Source organism: Lotus japonicus, chromosome 2 (genome assembly GCF_012489685.1).
Source record: "Lotus japonicus ecotype B-129 chromosome 2, LjGifu_v1.2".
NCBI classification, from domain to species: domain Eukaryota; kingdom Viridiplantae; phylum Streptophyta; class Magnoliopsida; order Fabales; family Fabaceae; genus Lotus; species Lotus japonicus.
The window spans coordinates 55,473,670-55,498,080 of NC_080042.1; the positions used below are offsets into that span (position 1 = coordinate 55,473,670).

Consider the following 24,411-nt stretch of genomic DNA (forward strand, 5'->3'; position numbering starts at 1 on the left):
TATGTGTACACCACTTAATTTTATTGTGGTGTATATTTGACAGAATTCAAATTTACTATGTAATTATCATTAATTCCACCATTTTAAATAAGGAATGATTTAAATATGATTAGCATCTCAGCGTTTTGGTCAATTAAATTATTATCTTTACACAATATGCCTTCAATTTTTTAATTCAATGTTATGCGTAAACTACTTAATTTTATTGTAATAATTATTTGGTCAATGTATTTACACATTTTGCATTCAATTTCATTTAAAACATATTAGGAAAATTATTCAGTTTTTATTGGTTGCAAAATAAGTCAAATAATTCGAATTTTCCATGCTTACACAGAGCTGGAATTATTTGCTGATTAATGGAAATAATAAATTGTTGATGATGTAAACCCCACCTCGTTAAGTTTATCGTGTGAATGCAATAAATTGTGAGTCATAAACCATAAAAACAAAATCATTAAGATTTGATTATTGGGCCTCCATTTAAAAACTGAAATTAAATTGGGCCTCTATTAATTTGGTCCAAAACAATCAGAAGGTGACACTTGTCATGTAAAGAGGGGGGGTGTTGGAGAGTAAATCTTGAAGTGTCAAGTCATGGAGGTGGGGCTCACAACCTTCCTCTTTTCTAAAGTATATAGATAGATATAGATGTATGTCAATTGGTGATCATAGAATCACTACTCGGGTGGATGACCCATCCCCATATATGTCATCTTAATCATCATACATATAAGTATGGTTAACTGTCACATTTACAGAAAAGAAAGGATAAATGTTAACCGCTAGAATTAGAATAAGAGTTAATGTAGTTTTTGAAGTATAACTCAAAAAATACGTGAGAGTAAATCTTAAAATCATATTTAAACAATTAGGAAAATGATATTCACCAATAAATTTTAGCCAACTTCGTAAGTCTTAATCAATTAGTTTTTTTAGTTTAACTAAATATATATTATCTACTGAGACAATCTTATTCAACCTGATAAAGACTTAGAGTATCCCCAAAAGTGCATTTCCCGGTAATTGAACATATGACCTTATGAGTTCAACCAGCTACTTTTAACCGCTCTTAACCAATCAACTTATCTTAGCATGGAAATTGAGGGATTACTAACTTTTATAATGGATTATAACTGAATCATAATCGACCAATAATATTATTTTTAATTATTCAAGTGAAAAAAAACAGCATAATTTATAGTCTATTTGTCTTGAACAGTACACAGATAAGTTAGATGAGTTCACTTATGGATCTGTTAGTGTAAACGAAAATGTTCATAGGAAACGTATCAAAAGTTCAAAACTGTCAATCATACAATTTTGTGAGAGTTGTGATTGGTTACGTTTAGCTAGTCTGATTGTTTTCTTGCATATATCGATCCCTTCACACTATTTAGCACTACTAGTCTAAGGTTAGATTATCTTCAAGAACACAACTTTTTTTATAAAGATGTGAATTAATTAGACTAAACGTAGACAAAAGGATAACTTTGGAAAAAAATGCTGCACCCACTGCATATATAGTACTTCAAGTTCAAACATAATCACATAAGCTTCTGGTTTTACTTTATTATCATCTTCTCTGTCACACAGAGAAAAATGGAAACAACATGGTCCACAAGTGCAACCATAATTCTTATCTTGCTGATACTTGTTCTGATATGGGCATGGAGGATGCTGAACTGGCTATGGCTGAGTCCAAAGAAGCTAGAGAGGCTAATAAGAGAACAAGGCCTTAAAGGGAATCCATACAAGCTTTATGTTGGGGACTTAAATGAGAAAGGAAGCTAAATCCAAACCCATGAGTCTCTCAGATGATATAATTCCCCATGTGTTTTCCTATGTCCAAAACAGTGTCAACAAATATGGTATGTCTATGTTTCAAATTTTGTAATTGTGTGATTCATCTCGTTAGCCTTTTATACACCTCTTATATCCTGTTTTGATCTTCTTTTTTCTCAGAATCAATTCTAAAAATCAGAACATTCTCACAGAAGCATCTCTTCAGAAGAATTTCTAAATTGGAAATATGTGACTTTCCTTTGGATGTTAATTTTGTAGCATGATAACTGTAGTGGGAATATGTATTGTTGTAGTCACACTTGTTTTCTCTCTGATTAGCTCATCTCCATTGCTGTTGTGTATTGAGAAGTGCACATAGTGGCACAGTCCACTAATTCAGCACCATGAGTGACTTTTTTAAATTGTCAATAATCCTTGGAAAAGGTAAAAACTTTGGGATTATTACCCAAAGGTTCCTATGCTTTGCAATTCATGTGAAAGTCAAATTTGTGAACAAACAAAGTTGCATATTCTCTTCAATTTCTAATGTTATTACTTTTTTAATCCTTATTTTAAGGCATATAAAGTTGCTAATTGTATGCAGGAAAGAATTCTTTCATCTGGTTTGGGCCAATACCAAGGGTGACCCTCACAGATCCTGAGCATATCAAAGATGTACTTAACAAGATCAATGATTTCCCGAAACCTAATATGAATCCTCTTGTCAAGTTACTATCTACTGGTCTTGTTAACCATGAGGGAGAAAAGTGGAGCAAGCACAGAAGGATAATCAACCCTGCATTCAATTTAGAAAAATTGAAGGTTAGTTGCCATTTACTGGATGAAGATCTTATATAATCATCTTGTGTGCTTTCAAAAAAACATGTCAAAAAATTGAAGGTTTGAGCAACATGATCTTGAGTTTGAATGTTTATGTGCTTAGTTTGACATGTGGAAATTTTAACTCCTTGTTATTATTTTGACACCACAGACCATGCTACCAATATTCTTCAAAAGTTGCAATGATCTAGTTAGCAAATGGGAAGGAATGTTGTCTGCGGATGGATCGTGCGAAATGGATGTGTGGCCATTCCTTCAAAATTTGGCTAGTGACGTTATATCTCGATCTGCATTTGGAAGTAGTTATGAAGAAGGAAGAAGAATATTTCAACTTCTAAAAGAGCAAGCTGAACATGTAATGAAAGCTTTTCTGAATGTTTACATCCCTGGATGGAGGTATGACTAATGAGTGCATGTGACCTGCTTGATGAAGAAAGCAAGACCAACCTTATTAATTGAGTTTTATTTAACTGCACTTCTTAGAAAATAATGCTTAATTAGTTAAGAACCAAAGAAATGTGTTTCACAGAAAAACCACTTTCCATATATTTTGATGATAATATGTGGTATCTCTAATCTCTCCATTGTAACTTGAATGGGGAAAAATTCATTTAGATAAAACTATTGTCAAAAGCAACATCTATCATTAAGAATTTGTGTTACACTCAATGCCCCTTAGTTTACCAATTACTGTGATAAGAAGATGATAGGTTATCTAACTGCAACTAGCAATGGCAAAATTTTAAGAGCTAGTGGATATATAAAGAAAACCTTCCCTTTGTTAAAACATAATCTAAATAGCGTCCATGCATCTTCACTTAGTAGTTTAAGCTTTTTGGGTAATTGATTCATAATCTGATATTTGAGTCTCTATGAACAAATGATCTATAGTTCACGTGTTAGAAATATAATATAAGCTTATGTTTTTGTGATAGTTTGTTCATTATACTCTTCATTTCATCATAATTATGGGACTGATTGTGGTTTCCTTTTAGGTTTCTACCTACTACTATCAATAGGAGGATGAAGGAAATTGACAGAGACATAAAAACTTCACTTAAGGATATAATTAACAAGAGAGAAAGAGCACTAAAGGCAGGTGAAGCCACAAACAATGACTTATTAGACATTCTTCTGGAGTCAAATCACACGGAAATTCAAGAACACAAAAACAATAAGAATGTGGGAATGAATCTTGAAGATGTAATTGGAGAGTGCAAGATCTTCTACTTTGCAGGACAAGAAACAACTTCAGTTTTGCTTGTTTGGACAATGGTGTTGTTGAGTAGGTACCCGGATTGGCAAGAACGTGCAAGGGACGAAGTGTTTCAAGTCTTTGGCAACCAAGAACCAGATTTTGATGGACTAAGTCACCTTAAGATTGTAAGTGTTGTATTATATATTCTCTTGATGCTGAATAATATAACATGCCCTTAATACTAATTTTTATTGTAAATTGTCATCAACCAACTACCTCAATAGGTTAAGTAAATAGATCACACTTGAATTTATATTACATTTCTAGCACGACTCCTCGCACTAAAGCTCATTAGACTTGAAGCGTGGATATTCACAAGCCCTCCTATCTTGTTATGGAACTCAACTTTGTATTAGAACAATATGGGCGAGAATTATCGAACTGTAGATCGTTTGTTCATAGACTCTGATACCATGTCATGAACTAACTATGAGTGAAGCTTCACACATGAATGGTTTTATATTAGAATTTCTAACAGGAATCTTTTCGTTTTTTAACAGGTGACCATGATTTTGTATGAAGTTCTTAGGTTATACCCACCGGCAGTTGAACTCATTCGAACTGTTCACAAAGATGTGAAACTTGGAAACATTACTTTACCTGCTGGGGTTCAGGTTTCATTACCAACAATTTTGGTTCACCATGACTGTGAACTATGGGGTGATGATGCTAATGAGTTCAATCCAGAGAGATTTTCTGAAGGACTTCTGAAAGCAACAAATGGGAAAGTTTCATATTTCCCGTTTGGATGGGGTCCTAGAATATGCATTGGACAGAACTTTTCTCTACTAGAGGCAAAAATGGCTTTGTCAGTGATTTTACAACATTTCTCATTTGAACTCTCTCCAGCCTATACTCATTCTCCAACTACGGTTTTTACTCTTCAGCCAGAACATGGTGCTCATTTAATTCTACATAAAGTGAACACATAAAAATTATACCATTGTACTATTTTTATTACATTGCTGCTCGAAAGAAGCTTATAATGTAACATAACAGGAATTTCCTTGTGATACTATCTCTCATATGTTTGTTTTAATTTATTCTGCTAAGTTAAATCTTTTTGTTTGCATTAGATTTATAAATTTAGTCTTTTTTTCTTTATGAGCTGTACCAAAAAAAAAAGATTTATAAATTTAATTTTAGTGTATTTGTTTGATTTGTGTTTGTAACCCTAGAATCACACTAAAGAGCAAACTTGCTTTATCGCAAAGTAATATTGGAGAAATATTAAATTATCGAGAACTAAAGGAACTTAATGCAAGTGTTAATTTCCTTAAATATTCAATTGTTTAGGCAAATAAGAATGGTTGTAATAAATTCAAGAAAAAAAAATACTGCCAACCAATGAAGGAGTACATATTATAACTAAGCAGATCAACGATAAACAAAGTAAATCGTTCTTAATCGGTAATTGATTGGTTCTTACTAGTTCCAACTGAGTCAATGACCAAGCCGGTTCCACGATAACAAGGCAATTTCCTTTGAAATAAGAGTAACATTCTATCAAAAAATTTAGGGTTCATAAACCTAAAATGAAAATTGCCAATATTTTACAAACCACTCAATGAAATCACATGAGTTTTTGGTACGTTGGTCGCATGGCATGAAGGATTAGAAACTTTAGAATAATTTTCTCACTAATTTTCTAGGTTGAAATTATCAGAGGCATTTAAAGGGAAACGCAAAGAGATTAAGAGAACACCTCAACTAATACCAATTGTTAAATTTTAATGAACTCAAAAGACAAACAGTTCATATAGACACGGATATAGCAAAATGTTGTGTGATTTTAAATGATGTATACATAAATTGTATACATGGTATCATAAGTGATACATGATTGATTGTGTTCTCTGTTTTGTCACTGGAATTGTTAAGAGAGAGTTAAGACTAGTCTTGTCTCTAACTCTCTGATACGAGTAAACTACATTGAGACGATGTCTTTTCATCTCACTATCAGTGTACTAAATGGTCGTACTAAATGGTAGATGAATGTGATTTTCTTTCATTTGTAGGAATTGAAAATCAACCCATTGAATCAAGGATTAGAACCCCTGAAATAATTTTTGAAATTTGTCATTAATTTCCTGGAAAGAAGTCAACAAAAAGACAGGTTTAGATGAAAAAAATAAAAATTTTTACTAATATATAATAGATCAAAAAGCATATTTAAATAATTTTTTTCAAATAATATACGCATACACAACATTTTACAATTTGTAACATATTTTTCTAAATTATTTATTAATTAATTTTATTATTATTAATTAATTTAAATTCTTAATATTGTTCTCATATAAAAATATTTTTGTTTTATTTAATTTTTAAAATATTTTGTTCAGTTTATGCATAATAATTAATATTCTAACTATTTTTAGTTAATACTTAATAATTTTTTATACAAAAAAAGAAAAGTTGATAATTAATATTTAATATAATTTATAATAATTTATTACCATTGTTCTAAATTTATGATTTTTTGGTACATCGGAAATATAAATTGCATCCTTCAGGGATTGATCACTGGACTTTCCTCTCTCAACCTACATTTCCACAACTCTTACCACCTGAGCTATTATTATTATTAAAAAAATTGTTCTAAACTTATGATTAATAATTAAATTAAAATAATATTAATCTTGACTTTATTAAATTAGATAGGTTGGAAAAGTCAACAATTAGTTATAAATATAAAAAATTATTAATAATTAATTAATATTTGTATTAATGTAAAATATAAAGGTAATCAATTTTAATTATTATTATTATTATTTATATTTTCTCCTCAAGGGTGGACTAATAACTAAAAATTATATAATATTATAAATATTTCATTTTAAATATGAGAAATTGAAAATTTTATAAACTAGTAATTAATGTGATGAATAATATATGGATTTAGCTTTAAATCTATTTAATGCAAAAGTTTTAGTTTTTTTTTTATAAGCCATGAGTTATATATTGATATGAAGTACAATGAGTACTTCAACCAATACAAGGAGAAAAGAAAAACTAAGGAAAAAAAATTAAATAAGATTACATCATCAGCATAAACCAAACCAACAGCCAGCTATAGCCTGAACAAACCCACTACCTAAGCCCCTCCCCCATTGAAGATAAGGCTACACAAAATGTGTCTCATTAAAACCTTTCTATGAAAAAACCCAATTGGGATAAAAACCTAGGAATGAAAAAGAGTACACCAAATGTGAAACCACAAGGATATCTCCAAGAGGACCAAACAGATTGTGATATAGACCCAAACTGAACATGCCAAACCCCATAGAATATCCACCTCTGCCAATTTTGAGAGGGCCAATCTAACCATATTAAAATTCACGCATGGTACCAATTCCTTTGCATCCTCACGTTTTAAATTTTTTCCTTAGTTTATGGTTAATAATTTTTTTTGAACATATGGTTGATAATTGATAGTCTAACTATTTTTAGTTAATACTTAATAATTTTTTTACAAGAAACTAAAAATTGATAAATTAATATTTAATACAACTAATAATAATTTGTTACTATTTTCCTAAACTTGTGATTAATTATTAAGTTAAAATAATATTAATCTTGATTTTATTATATTAGAAATTGGAAAAGTCAACAATTAGGTATAAATAAATTATTTTAGTTAATGTAAACTGTAAAGGTGATCGATTTTAATTATTATTATTTAAAAAAATTCCATAAGTTGTGGTTAATAATTAAAATTTATATAATATTAAATATGAGAAATTGAAAATTTTAACTATTAGTAATTAATGTGAAGAATAACATGGTGGATTTAGTTTTTTTTTTTTTCCAGTTATTTTATGTATTTGATACAATGGAAATTATTTTACTGCTTGATGTATTTAATGCAAAAGTTTAAGTGAGTTTTACATACAACGTGCCTCTCTCTCATAAAAGACCTTCTTCTCTTATGAATATTTATAGGCATCAAGCTCCGTCATCTGAAAGACCCACACCATAGTTGCCCAAACTAGCAAAGCGCAACCCTTACAGCCCCCACTCTTGCGTCGAAAACCATTGCAGACTCCCTTCTCGAGATCCATTTCCTTTTCAAAGATGCACGCATGCCATCAAAGTTGTACCTCATGGTTTAGCATGTTTAATTTCGCATTAGTCACTATGATAAGACCCCTTTAAATTGGGGTGTTACAAATATCAACCCCAACCCCAACAACATCAATCTCAACCCCAAATCCAAACCAGCCACATCAACCCGAACCCAAACCTAGTGTTTGTGCAGAAGGAAGAAGTGTAGAAGTACATCTAGAAAGGTAAATAAGAAAAAGAAGCAAAGAGGAAACAGATATGAACTTATCATTGACCCAACCTCCACCTTCCATCCCCACAATCAGGTTTGAACCTTCGCCATCCCCACAACCAGATCTCCCCCCCCCCCCCCCACCCTCTCTCCCCATCGAGTGCGAGATGGATTTTTTTGTAGCGGAGCTTCTCAGTAAAGTAGCGGCTAATTCCGACGATGACATCTTGTGAACCTCCATCGAGACCCTGGACCTAGCCTTCGAAACCATCGTCTTCTTTAGACAATGGACTAAACGCGAGCGCTCGTATAAAAACAAAGACTAAAATAATGATTAACCTTTAGTTTATTACTTATTTCACTTTAATTATTCAAATATAGAGAGTTGCATACACCCATTGAGTATGGTCGCAATGATACTCTTAGGTCAAATGTTCAATAATTTGATCTTCACCACACCCGATCAAATTGCGAGAGTAATTTATAAAAAGATACCCACTTTCTTTTCTCAATACAAAATTGAAGTCACTTTTTAAATAATAAAGCCTGAAACTAGTTACATGTTTTTAACAATAAAAAAACACAGAAAGAAAGGTCAGAAACAGAGACAGTGGCAGAGGGTGTGGGGTCGGTTGGGAACAGCAAATGGTGTCCGAAAGGAACTTCCTTCCTTCGTTCCCAGCGGACCCAACAACCTTCTCCTTCTCCTCTTCCACTCAATCACCTCACAAAATCAACTCTTTTCATTTTTCACAACTGGGTTTCTCCTCTTCCATTTACTTTCTCAGCTGAGTTCTAAGAAGCTGGATTTTCGTGTTTTTTCATGATCATGCACAACCCCGTTCACGATCCGCAAGATCAGAGGTGGTTTCAATCTGCCCTGTAATAAATTTCTGATTTTTCGGTGTTTCCCATGTTTATTTTATTGGTTTTGTTGAAACTTTTTCAGTTTCTGTTTTTTTTTTTTGGTCTTGAATGATATTTAGTATTGTTTGTAGTTTTGTAACTGTTTTGCTTCTAGTGGTGGAGTTTGAACATTATTATGTTCTTTTTCCCTTTTCCAGACATGTTTTTTTTGATTAAGATGAACATGGAACTTAGAGTTGAAAGATCTGTTTAGAGATTTGTGAATCTAAGTATGAGATTTTCCAAGATAGAGACAGGTTTTGTGTGCTTGAAAATGATAAAACAATACTCTAATTCTATGAACTGGGATCTAATTATGTTACTGATAGTTGAGTGAATATGCCACTTTCCCTGGAAAATTACTCAAGTTAGTGCTGGAACTCTAGGACTAAGGGACTTGATCTAACTTTGTAATTCAGATTTTGATCCCAATTTCCTGGATACATGTGGTGTGGTTCCATATTCTAGGATGTTATGACTCAAGCTGATGCAAGAATAAAGAGCCTAGATAAGGTTTTACTGTGGAGTAGAGAAGGATTGGGAGAATAACAGTTAAACAAAACCAAAACCAATGGTTCCAGCCCACATGTCGTAGGATTCCCAATCACATTTATTAAACTAAAACTCTCTAAACACAACTTACTAGAAAGAAAGTTATAGAAGAACACCTCCCATAGTGTAATCCTTGACTCCTAAAACTGACCAAACCCATAGGAATTATTTGTCCTTACAAATAAGACACTTGGAAGCTGAATTATATAAATCTGATCTAAATACTACCCAGAACCAGAAGCTATAAAATTTGAACAAGGAGTTGTCTGTTTATGCTTAAAAAGGTGATCCTATGATACAACAACACAAAGCCAAGTATTTTCGCACCAGATGAGGCCTGGTCAACTTCATGGATCAAATGGTGTCATAGTGAAAAATGATAGAGGTTTATACTTTATAGTTGTTTTGTTAACTGAACTCAAAGAAAAACTAGGGTTTTCATGGTAGTTATATCTATACATAGAGAGCTGTGAACCGGTCTATGTAAAAATAAGATATCAAATCAGATTGCATTTTATGATACTTTTGTGTTTTCTTAACAAAGAGATGCTAAAAATAAAGAACACTTTTTCGGAGAGAGGGGCAGGGACATTAGTTTTATCTGTATGAGTTCCTCCATTTCCATTAAGTTAGCATTAGTATAATATTTCATTCATTTTACTTCCTATAATAGATCTTCTTTTGAGATATACTAACCAGATGTGTGTGCCACTTAGGATTACTCCCCCCATGGAGGATTCCACTGCAATGACTATTGAATTCCTGCGGGCAAGGTTGCTTTCTGAAAGGTCCATCTCAAAAAGTTCTAGACAAAGAGCTGATGAACTGGCCAAAAAGGTAAGTTTTGGATTACTAATTCACGGGTCAAACTTTTTATTTTTATTTTTCCTGATATCCTCTTGATATCTCTTAATCCCCCCCCCTCAAATATGTCAATCAGGTCATAGAATTGGAGGAACAGCTTAGGGTGGTGTCTCTTCAGAGGAAGATGGCTGAGAAGGCCACTGCAGATGTTCTTGCTATTTTGGAGAATCAAGGGATAAGTGATGCATCTGAAGAATTTGATTCAGACTTAGATCTTGAAGTTCCTTGTGAATCTGGTGTTAATAATGATTATGCGAAAGAGGGCGAGAGGCCTGTGAGCTCAAAAGGGAGACGGTATGGGTCAGAAGAACTGTTTGGCTCTCATGCGGATTCTTCACCAGTGTTCAGTAGAAGTTTGTCTTGGAAAGGACGTCACGATTCTTCTCGTTCTCTGGAAAAATACAAGATTTCTAGTTCGAGATGGCAAAACAGTTTTTCATCTATCAGTTCTTCTCCAAAGCATCGCCAAGGAAAGTCATGCCGCAAGATAAGGCATAGGCAAACCAGGTATGTCTATGACTCTCATAATTTTTCCCATTTAAGTTATCAGGTTCTACTCATTACCATGTTCTTCTTTTCTGTTTTCTTTTTGTTCTTCTATGCTCTTATCTGGTGTTGAACTTGGTTCCAACTGCTTGGTCTAGTGCCGGAAATATCATGTGTAACTGGAAGTCAATGATGAACTCAAGAATCAACTACTGGTATTATTGAGAAAACAGAGTATCAACACTCAAGAATTGAGGTTGAACTCGAGATTACAACGATGGAAACTGGAATGCAACACAAACCCTAGCTTCTGGAATTCGAGATCCAGAATCTCCCAAATCCTAACCAACTCGATAACTGCCTCAACTGAATGACCCAATCCCTATTTATACTAATTGCTAGCTGTCTAACAGAATTGTATTGCTGACATCAGCATAACAGCTAAGCAGCTATATTAGAAGTAACCTTCTAAGGCTTACTTCCCTTATGTTTCCTAGTATATACCTTTGTAAACCTAGACTTAGGTATTTTAGGGATAAAACTATCATCAATACCCCCCCCCCAGAAGTACCACCTTGTCCTCAAGGGGAAAGGTGGGAAAAGCTTCATGAATCTTCTCAGCTGATTCCCAGCTATTCTCACAAGCAGGAAGGGACTGCCACTGAATAAGCACTTCCACAACTCCCTGGGTTAATTCTCTGACAGCAAGCACTTCCTCCGGTTCAACCAGCAGCTCATGGTCCTCGGTCAAAACAGGAGGCAAGTCCTGAACTTGGAAACCAGTACCAATTGCTTTCTTGAGTAAGGAGACATGGAAACTGGATGTATGCGACTGGTAGGAGGCAAATCCAATCTATAAGCAACAGTACCAATCCTAGCAGCCACAGGAAAGGGGCCATAAAACCTAGGACTGAGCTTCTCATTAAGCTTCTTAGCTAGGGATCTTCTTCTATAGGGCTGAAGCTTGAGATAAACCAAGTCCCCCACTTGATATTCAACATCCCTCCTTGATTTGTTAGCATATTTCCTCATCATGTCTTGGGACTTCAAAAGATTAGCTCTCAAATCCCCTAATAGTTCATCCCTGTCAGCTTGTAACACATTCACAGCCTCCAACTTAGAAGGAATTGTAGTGCCATGGAGTAGCAAAGGGGGGTCCCTCCCATAAAGAGCCTGAAAAGGAGACATTTTTGTAGATCTATTGTAGTTGCTATTAAACCAAAACTCAGCCCAAGGTAAGCAAGTAACCCACTGTTTTGGTCTAGAGCCAGTCAAGCATCTAAGATAAACTTCAAGGCATCTATTCACATCTTCTGTCTGGCCATCAGTTTGAGGATGATAGGCAGAGCTATACTTCAGTTTAGTCCCTGAAAGTCTAAACAATTCTTTCCAGAAGCTACTCAGGAAAACTGAATCCCTATCAGAAACAATAGTAGTAGGAAAACCATGAAGTCTCACCACTTCTTGTAAGAAGGCAGCAGCTACATCAGGAGCTGTGTAGGGGTGACTGAGAGGAACAAAATGTGCATACTTTGTCAACCTATCCACCACCACTAAGATAGTGTCCTTCCCTTTAGACTTAGGAAGCCCACCAATGAAGTCCATGGACACATCAGTCCACACTTGAGTGGGAATAGGCAAGGGTTGAAGTAATCCTGCAGGAGACAAGTTATCAACCTTGTTCTGCTGACAAACTTCACATTGAGCCACAAAATCCTTGATGTCCCCTTTCATTCCCTCCCAATAAACCACTGCAGCCAACCTCCTATAAGTTCTGAAAAAACCAGAATGTCCTCCAACCAAAGAAGCATGGAATTCCTTGCACAAGATAGGAATCTTGTTAGAGAGTTTAGGCAAAACCAACTTGCCTTTGTAATACAATCTGTGGTCTCTCAAGGTGTATCCCCTATGAGAATCAGGATCCACAATCAAATCCTGCATAATAGCCTGTAATTTATCATCTTGCATGAGTTCAGCTTGCCATTCCTCTAGATCATTAACCTTAATGACTGATAGTGCGCAATAAGAACTTCTCCTGGACATTGCATCTGCTGCTGAATTGTCCTTCCCAGGCTTGTATTGAATCTCAAAATCATAACCAGCCAGTTTGGAAATCCATTTAAACTTCCTCCCCCAGCACTTGTTGTTCAGTAAGGAACTTAAGACTCTTTTGATCAGTTCTGATTATAAAATGCCTACCCATGAGATAATGCCTCCATCTCTGAACAGCTCTCACCACAGCCATCAATTCTCTCACATAAACTGACTTGGCCTGACTCCTATCAGATAAGGTTGCACTCCAAAAAGCCAAAGGTTTGCCTTCTTGAGATAAAACTGCCCCTAAACCAGTTCCAGATGCATCAGTTTCCAGGACAAATACCTTGGAAAAATCTGGAACAGCAAGGGAAGGTAATTCAGTGAGAGCTTGCTTCAAGGCTTCAAAAGCCTTTTGTGGTTCTGCTCCCCATAAGAAGCTGTCTTTCTTGAGTAACTGAGTCAATGGCCTGGCAATTTTGCCATAATCCCTTACAAATCTCCTGTAATATCCAGTGAGTCCTAGGAAGCCTCTTAAACTCTTCAAATCCTTAGGCACTGGCCACATCCACATTGCCTCAAGTTTCTTTGGGTCAGCAGCTACTGTTCCAGCAGAGAGTATATGGCCCAAATACTCAATTTGTTGCCTGCCAAACACACTTTTCTTTCCATTGATCTTTAGATCTTGCTGCTCCATCAATTGTACTTGAGTGAGGTGAAAAACATGTTCTTCCATAGTGAGGCTGTAAACCAATATGTCATCAAAGAAGACCAAAGCATACTTCCTTAAGACTGGCCTCAGAACCTCATTCATTAGTGCTTGGAAAGTGGAAGGAGCATTAGTAAGTCCAAAAGGCATTACTATGAATTCATAATGCCCTTCATGAGTCCTAAATGCTGTCTTCTCTACATCCTCAGCCTTCATCATGATTTGGTGGTAACCAGATTTCAGGTCTATCTTGGAAAACACCCTAGCTGGGCCAATCTCATCCAACAGCTCATCTATCACAGGAATAGGAAATTTATTGGGCACTGTCACCTTATTTAATGCCCTGTAATCCACACAAAATCTCCAGCTTCCATCTTTCTTCCGAACCAAGATCACCGGGCTGGAATAAGGACTAATGCTAGGCCTTATTATGCCTGCATTCAACATCTCAGCTACAAGCTTTTCTATCTCATTCTTTTGATAATGGGGATATCTATAAGGCCTGATATTAGGAATTTGAGCCCCCTCTTTCAGGTGTATGGCATGATCATGCCTTCTATTAGGAGGTAACTCTGTAGGAGAGGCAAACAAAGTAGGGAATTGCCGCAAAACTGTCTTTAATTCAGCTGGTGTCTCCTCAGCAACTGCTTCTTCTTTCTCTAGCAGCTGGTAATGTAACATATATCCCTCCCCTTGCTGCTGTATTGTTTTGACAAAAGAGTCCATGGATACCTTTTTCTTCAAAAGCTCAGGTTCCCCTCTTAACTTCACTTTCTGGTTTCCTAACTTGAATTGCAGGGTGAGCTTCTCAAAGTTGGCCTTAATATCTCCCAACCCAGCGAGCCATTCCAGCCCCAAAACCACATCTACTCCTTTCAAATCAAAAAGATAGAAGTCCTGAACCACTTCTATGCCTTGTATCTGAATTCTTACCTGTTTGCAAACTCCTTTTCCCTTCACCTTATGCCCATCCCCAACCTCTACAGTGTATGTGGAAGTAGTTGTGACAACAAGTCCCAATTTCCTAGCCATAGCTCCTGAAATGAAGTTATGAGTTGCCCCACAATCTACAAGAACTATAATTCTGGTTCCCAACAACCCTCCCCACACCTTGAGGGACTTTCTTGTGGAAATTCCCTGTATACTGAGCAATGAGAGACGCTTGTACTCCAACACCTCTTCTGAATTTTCGAGCAACAACTCATATTCCTCCATATCAGCTCCCTCTTCCTCCTCAGCCAGCAACATGACTCTAAATTGCTTGTTTTTGCACACATGATTCTGACCAAACTTCTCCTCACACCTGAAACATTCTCCTTTCCTAATCTTTTCCCTCATCTCCTCACTTGTTAGCCTCCTAAATGGGTTGCCTCTAGGTGTTTTATTAACAGACTTGTCATTAACACTTCCACTAGAGGAATTTGATCCCTGTGTTACTGAATTTCCTCCACTCTTCACACCAGATTCAACTGTAACAGTTTTATGATAAGTTGAAGGTTTAAAATTGGACTTGTAGGAGTTATTATACCTGGCAGAACCATTGGTTCCAGCTTTGCTCACTGCCATATTCTTCTTTTCCACCATCAAAGCCTTCCTTACCATAGCAGCTAGTGTGTCAGGTTCATAGAGCTTGATTTCTGCTGAAATCTCCTCCTTTAAGCCATTGACAAATATGTCCATGAAGTTTTCTTCACCCACTCCTCTCAGCATTCCTGCAAACCTTTCAAACTGCTCCACAAACTCCTCTACACTCCCTTCTTGCTTGAGTGCCAAGATTGCTGCAAAAGGATTTGAAGCTGCTGCAAGTTGGAACCTGGCTAGCAGTGCTTCCTTGAACTTGTCCCAAGTTGTGGCAGTGTTGCTGGTTTCCCACCATTGATACCAGCTAAGTGCTTTTCCATCCAATGCAACCATAATTGCTTGGACCTTTTCTTCTTCAGTAGCTCCCTTAAGCTTGAAGTACCTTTCCAATTTCTGAATCCAACTATAGGCATCTTCATCTCCTTGGAAAACTGGAATCTCCAATTTCCTCCATCGCTCAGTGTGAGGAACCTCAGAACGCAACTCATTCACTGTATCTCCTTGAACATCACCTTCACTCTCTGTTCCTTCGATCGTTTTCTCCTCCCCTGTTCTGCGATGAAATTTCCCTGTGCGTTCTTCGCTCCCTTTCTCACCGTCACTCTTCGCAGCAAGATTCTCCACAATCTTCTCCAATGCGCGAAACCGCTCCTCAGTTCTCTCGCGCTCAATCGCGCGCTCCCGGCGCTCTTCCTCTCGAATTCGACGATCCTCTTCTCTGTCGCGACTCATCAACTCGATGAGTCTCTCGATTGCATCAACACGAGACTCCATTCTACTAGCAACCATAGAATGGTACCACAGCTCCTGGATGGAGCTCTGATACCAACAATGATGAACTCAAGAATCAACTACTGGTATTATTGAGAAAACAGAGTATCAACACTCAAGAATTGAGGTTGAACTCGAGATTACAACGATGGAAACTGGAATGCAACACAAACCCTAGCCTCTGGAATTCGAGATCCAGAATCTCCCAAATCCTAACCAACTCGATAACTGCCTCAACTGAATGACCCAATCCCTATTTATACTAATTGCTAGCTGTCTAACAGAATTGTATTGCTGACATCAGCATAACAGCTAAGCAGCTACATCAGAATCTCCCTCTTTAACTCTTGACATGTCTTTTGATAGATTTCTGGATGGCTCGCTTTCATTTTACACTTTCTTGATGGTTTATTTCATTTTACACCTTGTTGTCATTCAAAAATCATTGTTTGATGAAAAGTTAGGAGCTGGACAAATACTAATAGGAGTTAAATTTTTTTCTGCTTTGAATGGACTGTGTTGGACTTTGGATATTACTTATTACAATCTGCTTGTATGTGTCCCAACTCCGAGATATACATGATAACTGTAATTTACATTCATCTTTCTCTTGAACGCTTATCTTCCTGATTTCTTATGAACTTCATAGATATGTTTTTTGTTCTCAGGTCAGTCGTAGAGGAGTCCAGAGATAAGTCTGTCCAGGCTAACTTCTCTGAAAATGAATTCGCATCCTCTTCTGAAGGATTTCCAAACTGCTCAGATGGTGGGTCTAACATTGTGATTATAGAATCTAAAATTGAGGAAGAGGATGAATTGGAAGCGAACTCAGTTAATAAAAATCATCATGTAGATGGTTATGGAAGAGAAAGGGACATGGAAAAGGCACTTGACGACCAAAGTCAACTTATTGACCAATATGAAGCAATGGAGAAGGCTCAAAGAGAATGGGAAGAGAAATTTAGAGAGAATAACAGCACAACACCAGTATGCTTCCCCTGGACTTATCATATACTAAGTGCTTTTTCTTAAAACTTGATTTTGGTTTTGCGTCTATGACATTGGTTGGAAAGTCGAAATGTTATTTTAGGCTGCCCATAATTTAATTTAATTCAAGAAAATGTCTTCTTTAATAAGTTTCATTAGACACAGCAGGCAAGAGTTCTCTTAGGGGTAGTTTGGGTGAGGGCTTATTTTTTATATCTTCCTTCATACTCCTTTGAGGGTACTATTTAGGAAGTGGTAGGTGACAATGGGGAGATCTATGATAAAATTTAAGTTGTAAGATTGGTTATTGGCCTATTCAATCTTTTCTGTAACTGGAGGTGGGTTGTCCAAAGATAGTTGTTGCTGTCATTTAGAGTATGTTAAGGAACTTGATAGAGAAGCTAATTGGGTGGTTTTTCAATCCAAGTATAGTCTGCTTGCATGCATAAATTTGCACCTTATTTTTTTTTCCAAAACTGAAGATAATGAATTGAACATAAGACTTGTATGAAGTTCATTTTGAGCCAAAATGTATGGAGTGAGAGTGTTGCATATTTATATCAGCTTTTTGATCCATGCTTCCACTTAGATGAACAAATAATAATCTCACTTTTCAGTTAATTTTGTTCAGTTTCATTTTCTATTTACCTTGTACGTTAAATGACTGTTTGATTCAAAGTAGGTTCTCTACTGCTTTACTGTCCCATTTAAATACTCTTGAAGTCTCAAACTTAACTTTGGGTCATAAATTATCCAGGATTCATTTGATCCGGAGAACCATTCAGATATGACTGAGGATAAAGATGAAAGCAAGGCTCAGATTGCAGGCTCTGCTAAGGTGGTCACCACAAATGCAGGGGCGGGAGGCGTTTGCTTATCTGAAGAAATATTCAAAGCAGAGGCCAGAGGTATTATGCCAAAATCATATGATGACAGTGGAGGTGACAACTACCAGAAGAGCCCAACCTCTAGCACTTCGGATATGCTTGGTCAAGAAAGTTCACATTCCCCACTTAAGGGAAAGCAAATTGAGAGCTCAGCAAGCTGTCATTGTCAGTGTTCTAACATGAATCATCAAGTTACACCTGGGAATGGTTACCTTGATTCAAGGCCACCTTATTCCTTTCCAACTGATGTTAATGGTGATCTGCACCAAAATGATGCTTCAAGAAACAACAATGACCGCTATGCATTAGTTTTGCGTGACCAATCTCATGAATTCAGTGGTATACTTGAATCACTTAAACAAGCCAGGATATCCCTACAGCAGGAGCTGAATAAGTCGCCGCCACCGATGGAGGGTGGTTACAGCGGTAAAGCCATTACACCATCTGCATTTGTCAGTAAAATTGAGGATAGATTTAACATTCCTGTTGGATGTTCTGGTCTCTTCAGACTACCATCAGATTTTTCTGATGAAGCATCTGATAGATTCAGTGTTCATCATTCAACTGCTGGATTCAGTTCAAACTTCTATCTTGACAGAGGCTTACCTAGAATATCTGATGGGCAAGTTCAATTTGGTTCCAATCCCTACTACTCTGGCACAACCTTGAGCTTACCTGCACCTGAACAATCTCCTGCAACACAATACTTGGAAAATGGGTCAAGGTTTGATTCTAATAAGCCTCCTTTTGATGCTGTCTCAGTTGGAGGCCCACTCTCTTCTAATAAATTCATGTATCCCACCTTTCCCATCAATCCATCCTATCCTAGTGCAAAATCACAAATACCATTTGGTGATGAACTTTCTAGACCCTATTCATTTTCAAGTAGAACAGTTGGGGATCCTCTTGCATATCGTTTCTCATTTCCTGGTGATCATTTAAGATGAAACATGTAGATAATTATATAATTCTCTAGGTTGCTAGCAGCTGCACCAATGGTCTTAAAGTGATGGCTTTGTTGTATGTAACTATGTATGTACCTTGAAGGTGATTCTCTGTATTCTCTCTAGTTGTGTTTGGAAGATATCTATTTATGATATAATACCAAAATTTGTGGTTACACATCTGCATTTTTTGAAAAATATGTTGTACCAAAATTCCGTGCTTATCTGATGTTCAGTGGTGTCAAGAACGTTGATTTCACATGTTTAACACTTGGTGAAGTTATGATTTCACACGTTTAATAGTCGGTGAAGTCATTATGATATATGTGCATGATGCCTTCATAACAGTAAGGTTGAGTTGAGTGTTAAACTATTTACATTTGTTGGGTGTGATCATATATATTCTCCTTGGAAGATAATCATATGTCTGAGTCGAAACATTTTCAATTTGATATTAAAATTCTATATACGGAATCAACAAAAAAGAAAACACCTTAATTCAAATTGTAGAATTCAACTTAATTAAAAAAGGCCACTATTGTCTAATACAGTTCTCAGCAACACTTTAGATGCTGTGAAGTTTGAATTGCTTGGAGCTTCCCCCCTCTTTTTTTACAACAAGGTATATGTTGATGGAGTAGTTCATGGTGCTTCCTCAAGAGAAATCTATGGTGCCTTGCTTCGTGATGATACAAGAAGATAATATGAGCTTTCTATGCCAAGATTAGTATCTTTTCGGCTATCAAGACTCTGGTTTGCTTCTAGCTAGGCTTGAATTGAAGATGTTGGGAGCAAAAAATTTGTGTGGATGGATTCAGAGGTTGTATTCAATCTGGTCACGAAAGAGTGCTCAATATTCTCATCATTGCTACGCACATTTATGAATATGGATTCCTTGCATTCAGAAAGTTCCTTCCTCACAATTAAAAAATTTGAGTCATTCAGTCGACATTACAAAACTCAAATTACAAAAATATGAGCTGATTAAACTTAATCAAACAATTTAGATTCCTTAACCGATGGGAATGAATGTATGATAGTCTTGATCCTGATTAATTCAAACATGTCCTTGTCCTTTGTATGTGAATAAATATGAGGAGTGGATACTTTTTATTGTTTTATGCTTAAGGGTGGCATCACATGAAACATTTTGTTATGTGCATTAATAGGGGTGGAAATAGGTCAGGCGGCTCGTCAGGGACCTATGACTTGGCTCGTTAGAGACTCGGCTCAGCTCGGCTCGTTTATTAAAAAGGTCAGACTTAGGCTTTTTTAAAAGCTTGCTTAACTAAAAAGGGCAGGCCCAAACTATTAAGAAAGCCTATTTGGCCTAACAGGCCGGCCTATTTATATATTATTTTTATTAATAATATAAATAAATATAATATAATAATATATTATTTGATTTTTTAAAACTGATGTATAGTTTAGTATAAAAGAAAACCCCAAGTCCCTACCTTAACCTAGATTAGAAACGTTCCAGACATATTCAATGATACAGATTTAGTTTTTGAAATGCAATGATACATGTTTTTTTATTTAAAAAGAAAGTGCAATGATATATAAAAGGCTTATTTTCCCGCCAACCTATTCTTTTGATAAAATTGTCTGTTAAATAGGCTTTTAAATAGGTTTGTAGGCCAGGTCAAGCCACAAAATTTGGCCTATTGATAGGCCACAGGCCAGGCTTGGGCCACGAAAAGATAATGTAGGTCAGGCCTAGGCCATGCAAAGCTTGGCTCAGCTCGGCCTATTTCCACCCCTATGTACATATTTAGTAGGATAGATGTCACATTACTTAATTAGACCCGTACACAATTATTATAAATTTTTAAACAATTTTTTCAAACAGAAAAGGCAAAAGGGTACAATCAATCTTTATTTTCTAATATTGTCTCAAAAAATCTTTATTTTCTAATATCTTAATTAATCCATTAATTAATAATTACTACCCTCATTTTTTTTTTCCAAAAAATAGTAAAATACTTCTTCACAAAGATTTGATTCAGATCTCAGAAAGATTGATCATCATCATCATCATGATATGATACAACACACTACTGATTTTTGTCTCTCACCCACTTCTTCCCCCTCTCACCATCACAATGCCTTCTAGGGTTTCCTTTCACCCCTTCACTCTCTGTTTCACTCTTCACCACCCAAAACAAAAAGCATGAATCTTTCTTACCACCTTGTCAACCCCACTTCAGATTCTCATTTTCTCCCATTTCTGAAACCAATGGAGGGTGCTTTTCATGCAATTTTCTAGCGTTCAATTGAGGGGTGTGTTGCGTCGATTGATCAATTGAGACCAAAGTTGGAATCTTTTTGCACAATGATTTCTTCTGGAATCAACTTGGTGATGACTGTGATTGGGTTTGCGGTGAGCATCATGTTCATTGTTTTCGTTTGCACTAGACTCATCTGTGCTCGAATTCACATGAATGCTTCAAGGAGACCCTTTCCTATTGCTTCCAGATCCACCAATCTCAGCATGGTGAACAACATTTTGCTCATTTGCATGTTCAAAAAATGTTTGCTTCTTTTGTTCAATTTTTTGTAGTATTTGTTGTTTTTTTTTCCCATTGAATGTGTTATTGAATTTCCATTGGATTAATCAATTGGACATTTTTTTGTGTTTCAGATGGAGCAGGGTTGCAATGGTCTTGAACCTGTAGCTATAGCAAAATTTCCAATAATGAAGTTCAGTGACAAGTTTTTTGCTGCAGCAGAAAATTCTCAGTATGTTATATGACTTAAATCCTTTTCTGGTTTGTTTTGTTTAATCCAACCTGTTATTATCTCAATATGCTAATTAGTATCTCTGCAGAGATTCACCTTTGGAGTTATATATGATATGTTGATATCTCTTACCACATACTCAATACTAATTATTTTCAGTGTCTTGATTAGGTTGTCCTTCATAATTTAGTTTTTGATTGAGCTCAATGGCGTAGTGTGATCCATATAGCCGACCTCACTTAGTGGGATAAAGTTTTTGTTGTTGTTGTCTTGATTAGGTTGTGCCATCACCATTTCATCAGTTTTGTTGAATTTTTTTTTCAATGAAACTTATATTAGAGTTTAATCTTTGTTCTGAGTGTATGCCCACCTGCACATGTCAGTTTGAGCTTTGGTGTGTATGAGTTGTTTGTCCTTTGTTTCCACTATAACATAGAAAATTATACTTAACTCTGCTCTAATTGAATGTTTTCTAAATAAACATTCCACCTTCACTACAACCTTTCAAACATTGTGAGGAGTAGGTAGATATAACTTAGGCAAACCCCATGGAGGGCTAGTGCAATTTAGAGCCTGTTTGGCTGAGGAGTAAAGGGAACTTATTGTTGAAGATTATTTAGTGCTTTTTCTAGTAGATACAGCTCCAATAAGTACTCATTGATATGCATCCATACTGTATCTTATTCTTGCTATAAATACTTGTGTCTGTCTTGCTCCTAAATTAATGAAAGGAGGATTTTTCTTCCGACCTTGTTCATCTTATTGGAAATTTGGAATATAGCTTGGGAAACGGTTGAGCCCCATTTTTCTTTGTTATAGCATGTTTGGAAATCTTTCTACAGTTGATTTTAAAGCCGAAATCAATTGTGAGATAAGCTTTTGTGAGTAGCTTTTGGGGGCCAGAATTGATTCTGAGAAGAAGATAAGCTGATACAAACATGCTATTAATTAAAAGATACAAGATATGAAAAGGAGGTTTTATGTAGCTTTTTATGTTAGGAACTAATTGTGGGGGGAGTTCATAGGTATTTGAGTTTTCTCAAATGTTCATTGTCGATGTACGCTTACAGACATAATAATTTGGTTGTGTTTGTAGATGCACAATCTGCCTATCAGAGTACCAAAGTGAAGACATGCTGCGTATCCTCCCCTCCTGTGGACACTCCTTCCATGTCACCTGCATAGACTTATGGCTGCAGCTGAATTTCACGTGCCCGGTTTGTCGTATATCATTGCGTGAATTTCCTGAGAGAAAGCCATTAATGCAACCCTTGTCCAGCTCTGCTTTGCAACCTCATTACGGCATGGAATCCTTTGACATTCATCATTATGACTGTATAATGGCTGATAATGGATTATTGTCAAGAACCCCTGACAGCCATGGGGCGAACCCTATACAAGAGGGTCATTTGCCATCTGAGGGTGATGGAGCAGTTGCTATGGACAATATCATCTGTTTAACTCAGGGCGATTTCATCAAAGATGAAGGGAAGAAGCATGTTGAGAGTCCATCAAATTTCTAGATTTGTTTGGTTCCTTGGAAAGTTGGAAGTTGAAGTTTCAATTGGATACTTTTACTTTCAAATCACAAATTGAGTAAAAATTGAGTAAAGTTCCTATTCCAAAATTGGAGTGAAGTACATTAACATGCTGAAAGATGGTTATTTTCATTTTCTATCATTTTCTTCTACTGTATATAGCAGAGAAATTTTGCCCCCTCCAAGGACCACTCTTTACTATCTTCTCCTTCAGTCCTTTGTACTTCTCTCAATCTTGAACACTAGGTTATAGATTTGAGATCCTCTCAATCTTCCCTTCCTAGTTGTAATTGTTGTAAGACTAGAACTAGTGGAATATCAGCTGGAGTTACAGCTGTATCTTCCCCTTGTAGACCATTGTATTAATGCAATTCATACACTGCTATTAATGTAACTTGTCTTTTTGTTTAAAGAATTTATCATCTTTTTGTGACACACGAGTTTTCTAGGCTCTAGAAGCCTGTGGTGATAACTTCCCTTCTTTTTCTTCATTTTCATTTATTGTATAAGCAAGAGGCTTTCTCTACTCATTTCAAGTGGGTTTCTCCCACTCTTCTAAGGGTTGTCTGTCCTTTTAATATGATTTTTTCTTTTGTTATTTCTATGATGTTTTTCTTTCTCCATCATTCACTCATAGTAGAATTAGAGCATCTCTAATAGTGGGATCTTATTTCGGGATTAGCTAACTTACAACTTCATTTTAGTTTATTTGCGTGTTAGATGATATCATTCAGTTCGAGTTCCTCTATGATAACTCTCGATAATAAATGATTTAAATAAATTTATACATTTCAGATAATAGAAGTCTATTCCAATTCCTTGTCAAATGACTGTGAACTAGTCTCCTAGCAAGAATTTTTCTTTTATTTCCACTCTTTCATTTCTCATTTATATTTCTTTTTACTTTTCTTATCACACCAGCAATCATATATTTCATTTCTTATTTTCTCTCGTGAGTGTAAATGGAATTGTAGTGTGAACATATGTTTATCACTTTATTGTGTAATAAATGAGAGGAGCTAGATACTAATAAATGCTGCTAAATTTAGAAGCTGATTCACATAATGCAATGAACATGTTTGTTTTCTGTTCTAAGCATTAATTGACTAGTAAGTGCCACCAAAGATAGGCGACAATTTGCTATGCTCATATGCAAATCACTTTCACCGTCAACAAAAGCAGACAGAAAAGAGGTTAACAACATGACTATATTTACTTAATTTTAAATAGAGAACTTAATTGGTTTGC

The 24,411-nt window shown here is 35.9% G+C and overlaps 2 protein-coding genes and 1 pseudogene across 2 annotated transcripts; all 3 read left to right on the forward strand.

The window, feature by feature from the left end:
* Nucleotides 1–1,587: 1,587 nt before the first annotated feature.
* LOC130738410 (cytochrome P450 72A68-like) lies at nucleotides 1,588–4,887 on the forward strand (annotated as a pseudogene).
* A 3,845-nt stretch (nucleotides 4,888–8,732) lies between these two features.
* On the forward strand, nucleotides 8,733–19,061 carry LOC130738411 (uncharacterized). Its single transcript, XM_057590387.1, has 5 exons — nucleotides 8,733–9,026; nucleotides 10,337–10,457; nucleotides 10,561–10,991; nucleotides 16,734–17,052; nucleotides 17,810–19,061. The coding sequence occupies exons 1-5, from the start codon at nucleotides 8,986–8,988 to the stop codon at nucleotides 18,884–18,886; spliced, it is 1,989 nt and encodes a 662-aa protein (XP_057446370.1). The 5' UTR covers nucleotides 8,733–8,985; the 3' UTR covers nucleotides 18,887–19,061.
* A 1,829-nt stretch (nucleotides 19,062–20,890) lies between these two features.
* On the forward strand, nucleotides 20,891–23,578 carry LOC130738412 (RING-H2 finger protein ATL8-like). The gene is made up of 3 exons (XM_057590388.1): nucleotides 20,891–21,380; nucleotides 21,528–21,625; nucleotides 22,722–23,578. The coding sequence occupies exons 1-3, from the start codon at nucleotides 21,219–21,221 to the stop codon at nucleotides 23,146–23,148; spliced, it is 687 nt and encodes a 228-aa protein (XP_057446371.1). The 5' UTR covers nucleotides 20,891–21,218; the 3' UTR covers nucleotides 23,149–23,578.
* Nucleotides 23,579–24,411: the final 833 nt, after the last annotated feature.

Excerpts from the sequence above, each read along its gene's own strand:
- LOC130738412 (XM_057590388.1), top strand. The coding sequence starts at position 21,219 with ATGATTTCTTCTGGAATCAACTTGGTGATGACTGTGATTGGGTTTGCG. Across the intron at positions 21,381-21,527 it reads GATCCACCAATCTCAGCATG|ATGGAGCAGGGTTGCAATGG; the intron begins GTGAACAACATT and ends TTTGTGTTTCAG. Across the intron at positions 21,626-22,721 it reads GCTGCAGCAGAAAATTCTCA|ATGCACAATCTGCCTATCAG; the intron begins GTATGTTATATG and ends TTGTGTTTGTAG.
- LOC130738411 (XM_057590387.1), top strand. The coding sequence starts at position 8,986 with ATGATCATGCACAACCCCGTTCACGATCCGCAAGATCAGAG. Across the intron at positions 10,992-16,733 it reads ATAAGGCATAGGCAAACCAG|GTCAGTCGTAGAGGAGTCCA; the intron begins GTATGTCTATGA and ends TTTTGTTCTCAG. Across the intron at positions 17,053-17,809 it reads AGAATAACAGCACAACACCA|GATTCATTTGATCCGGAGAA; the intron begins GTATGCTTCCCC and ends TAAATTATCCAG.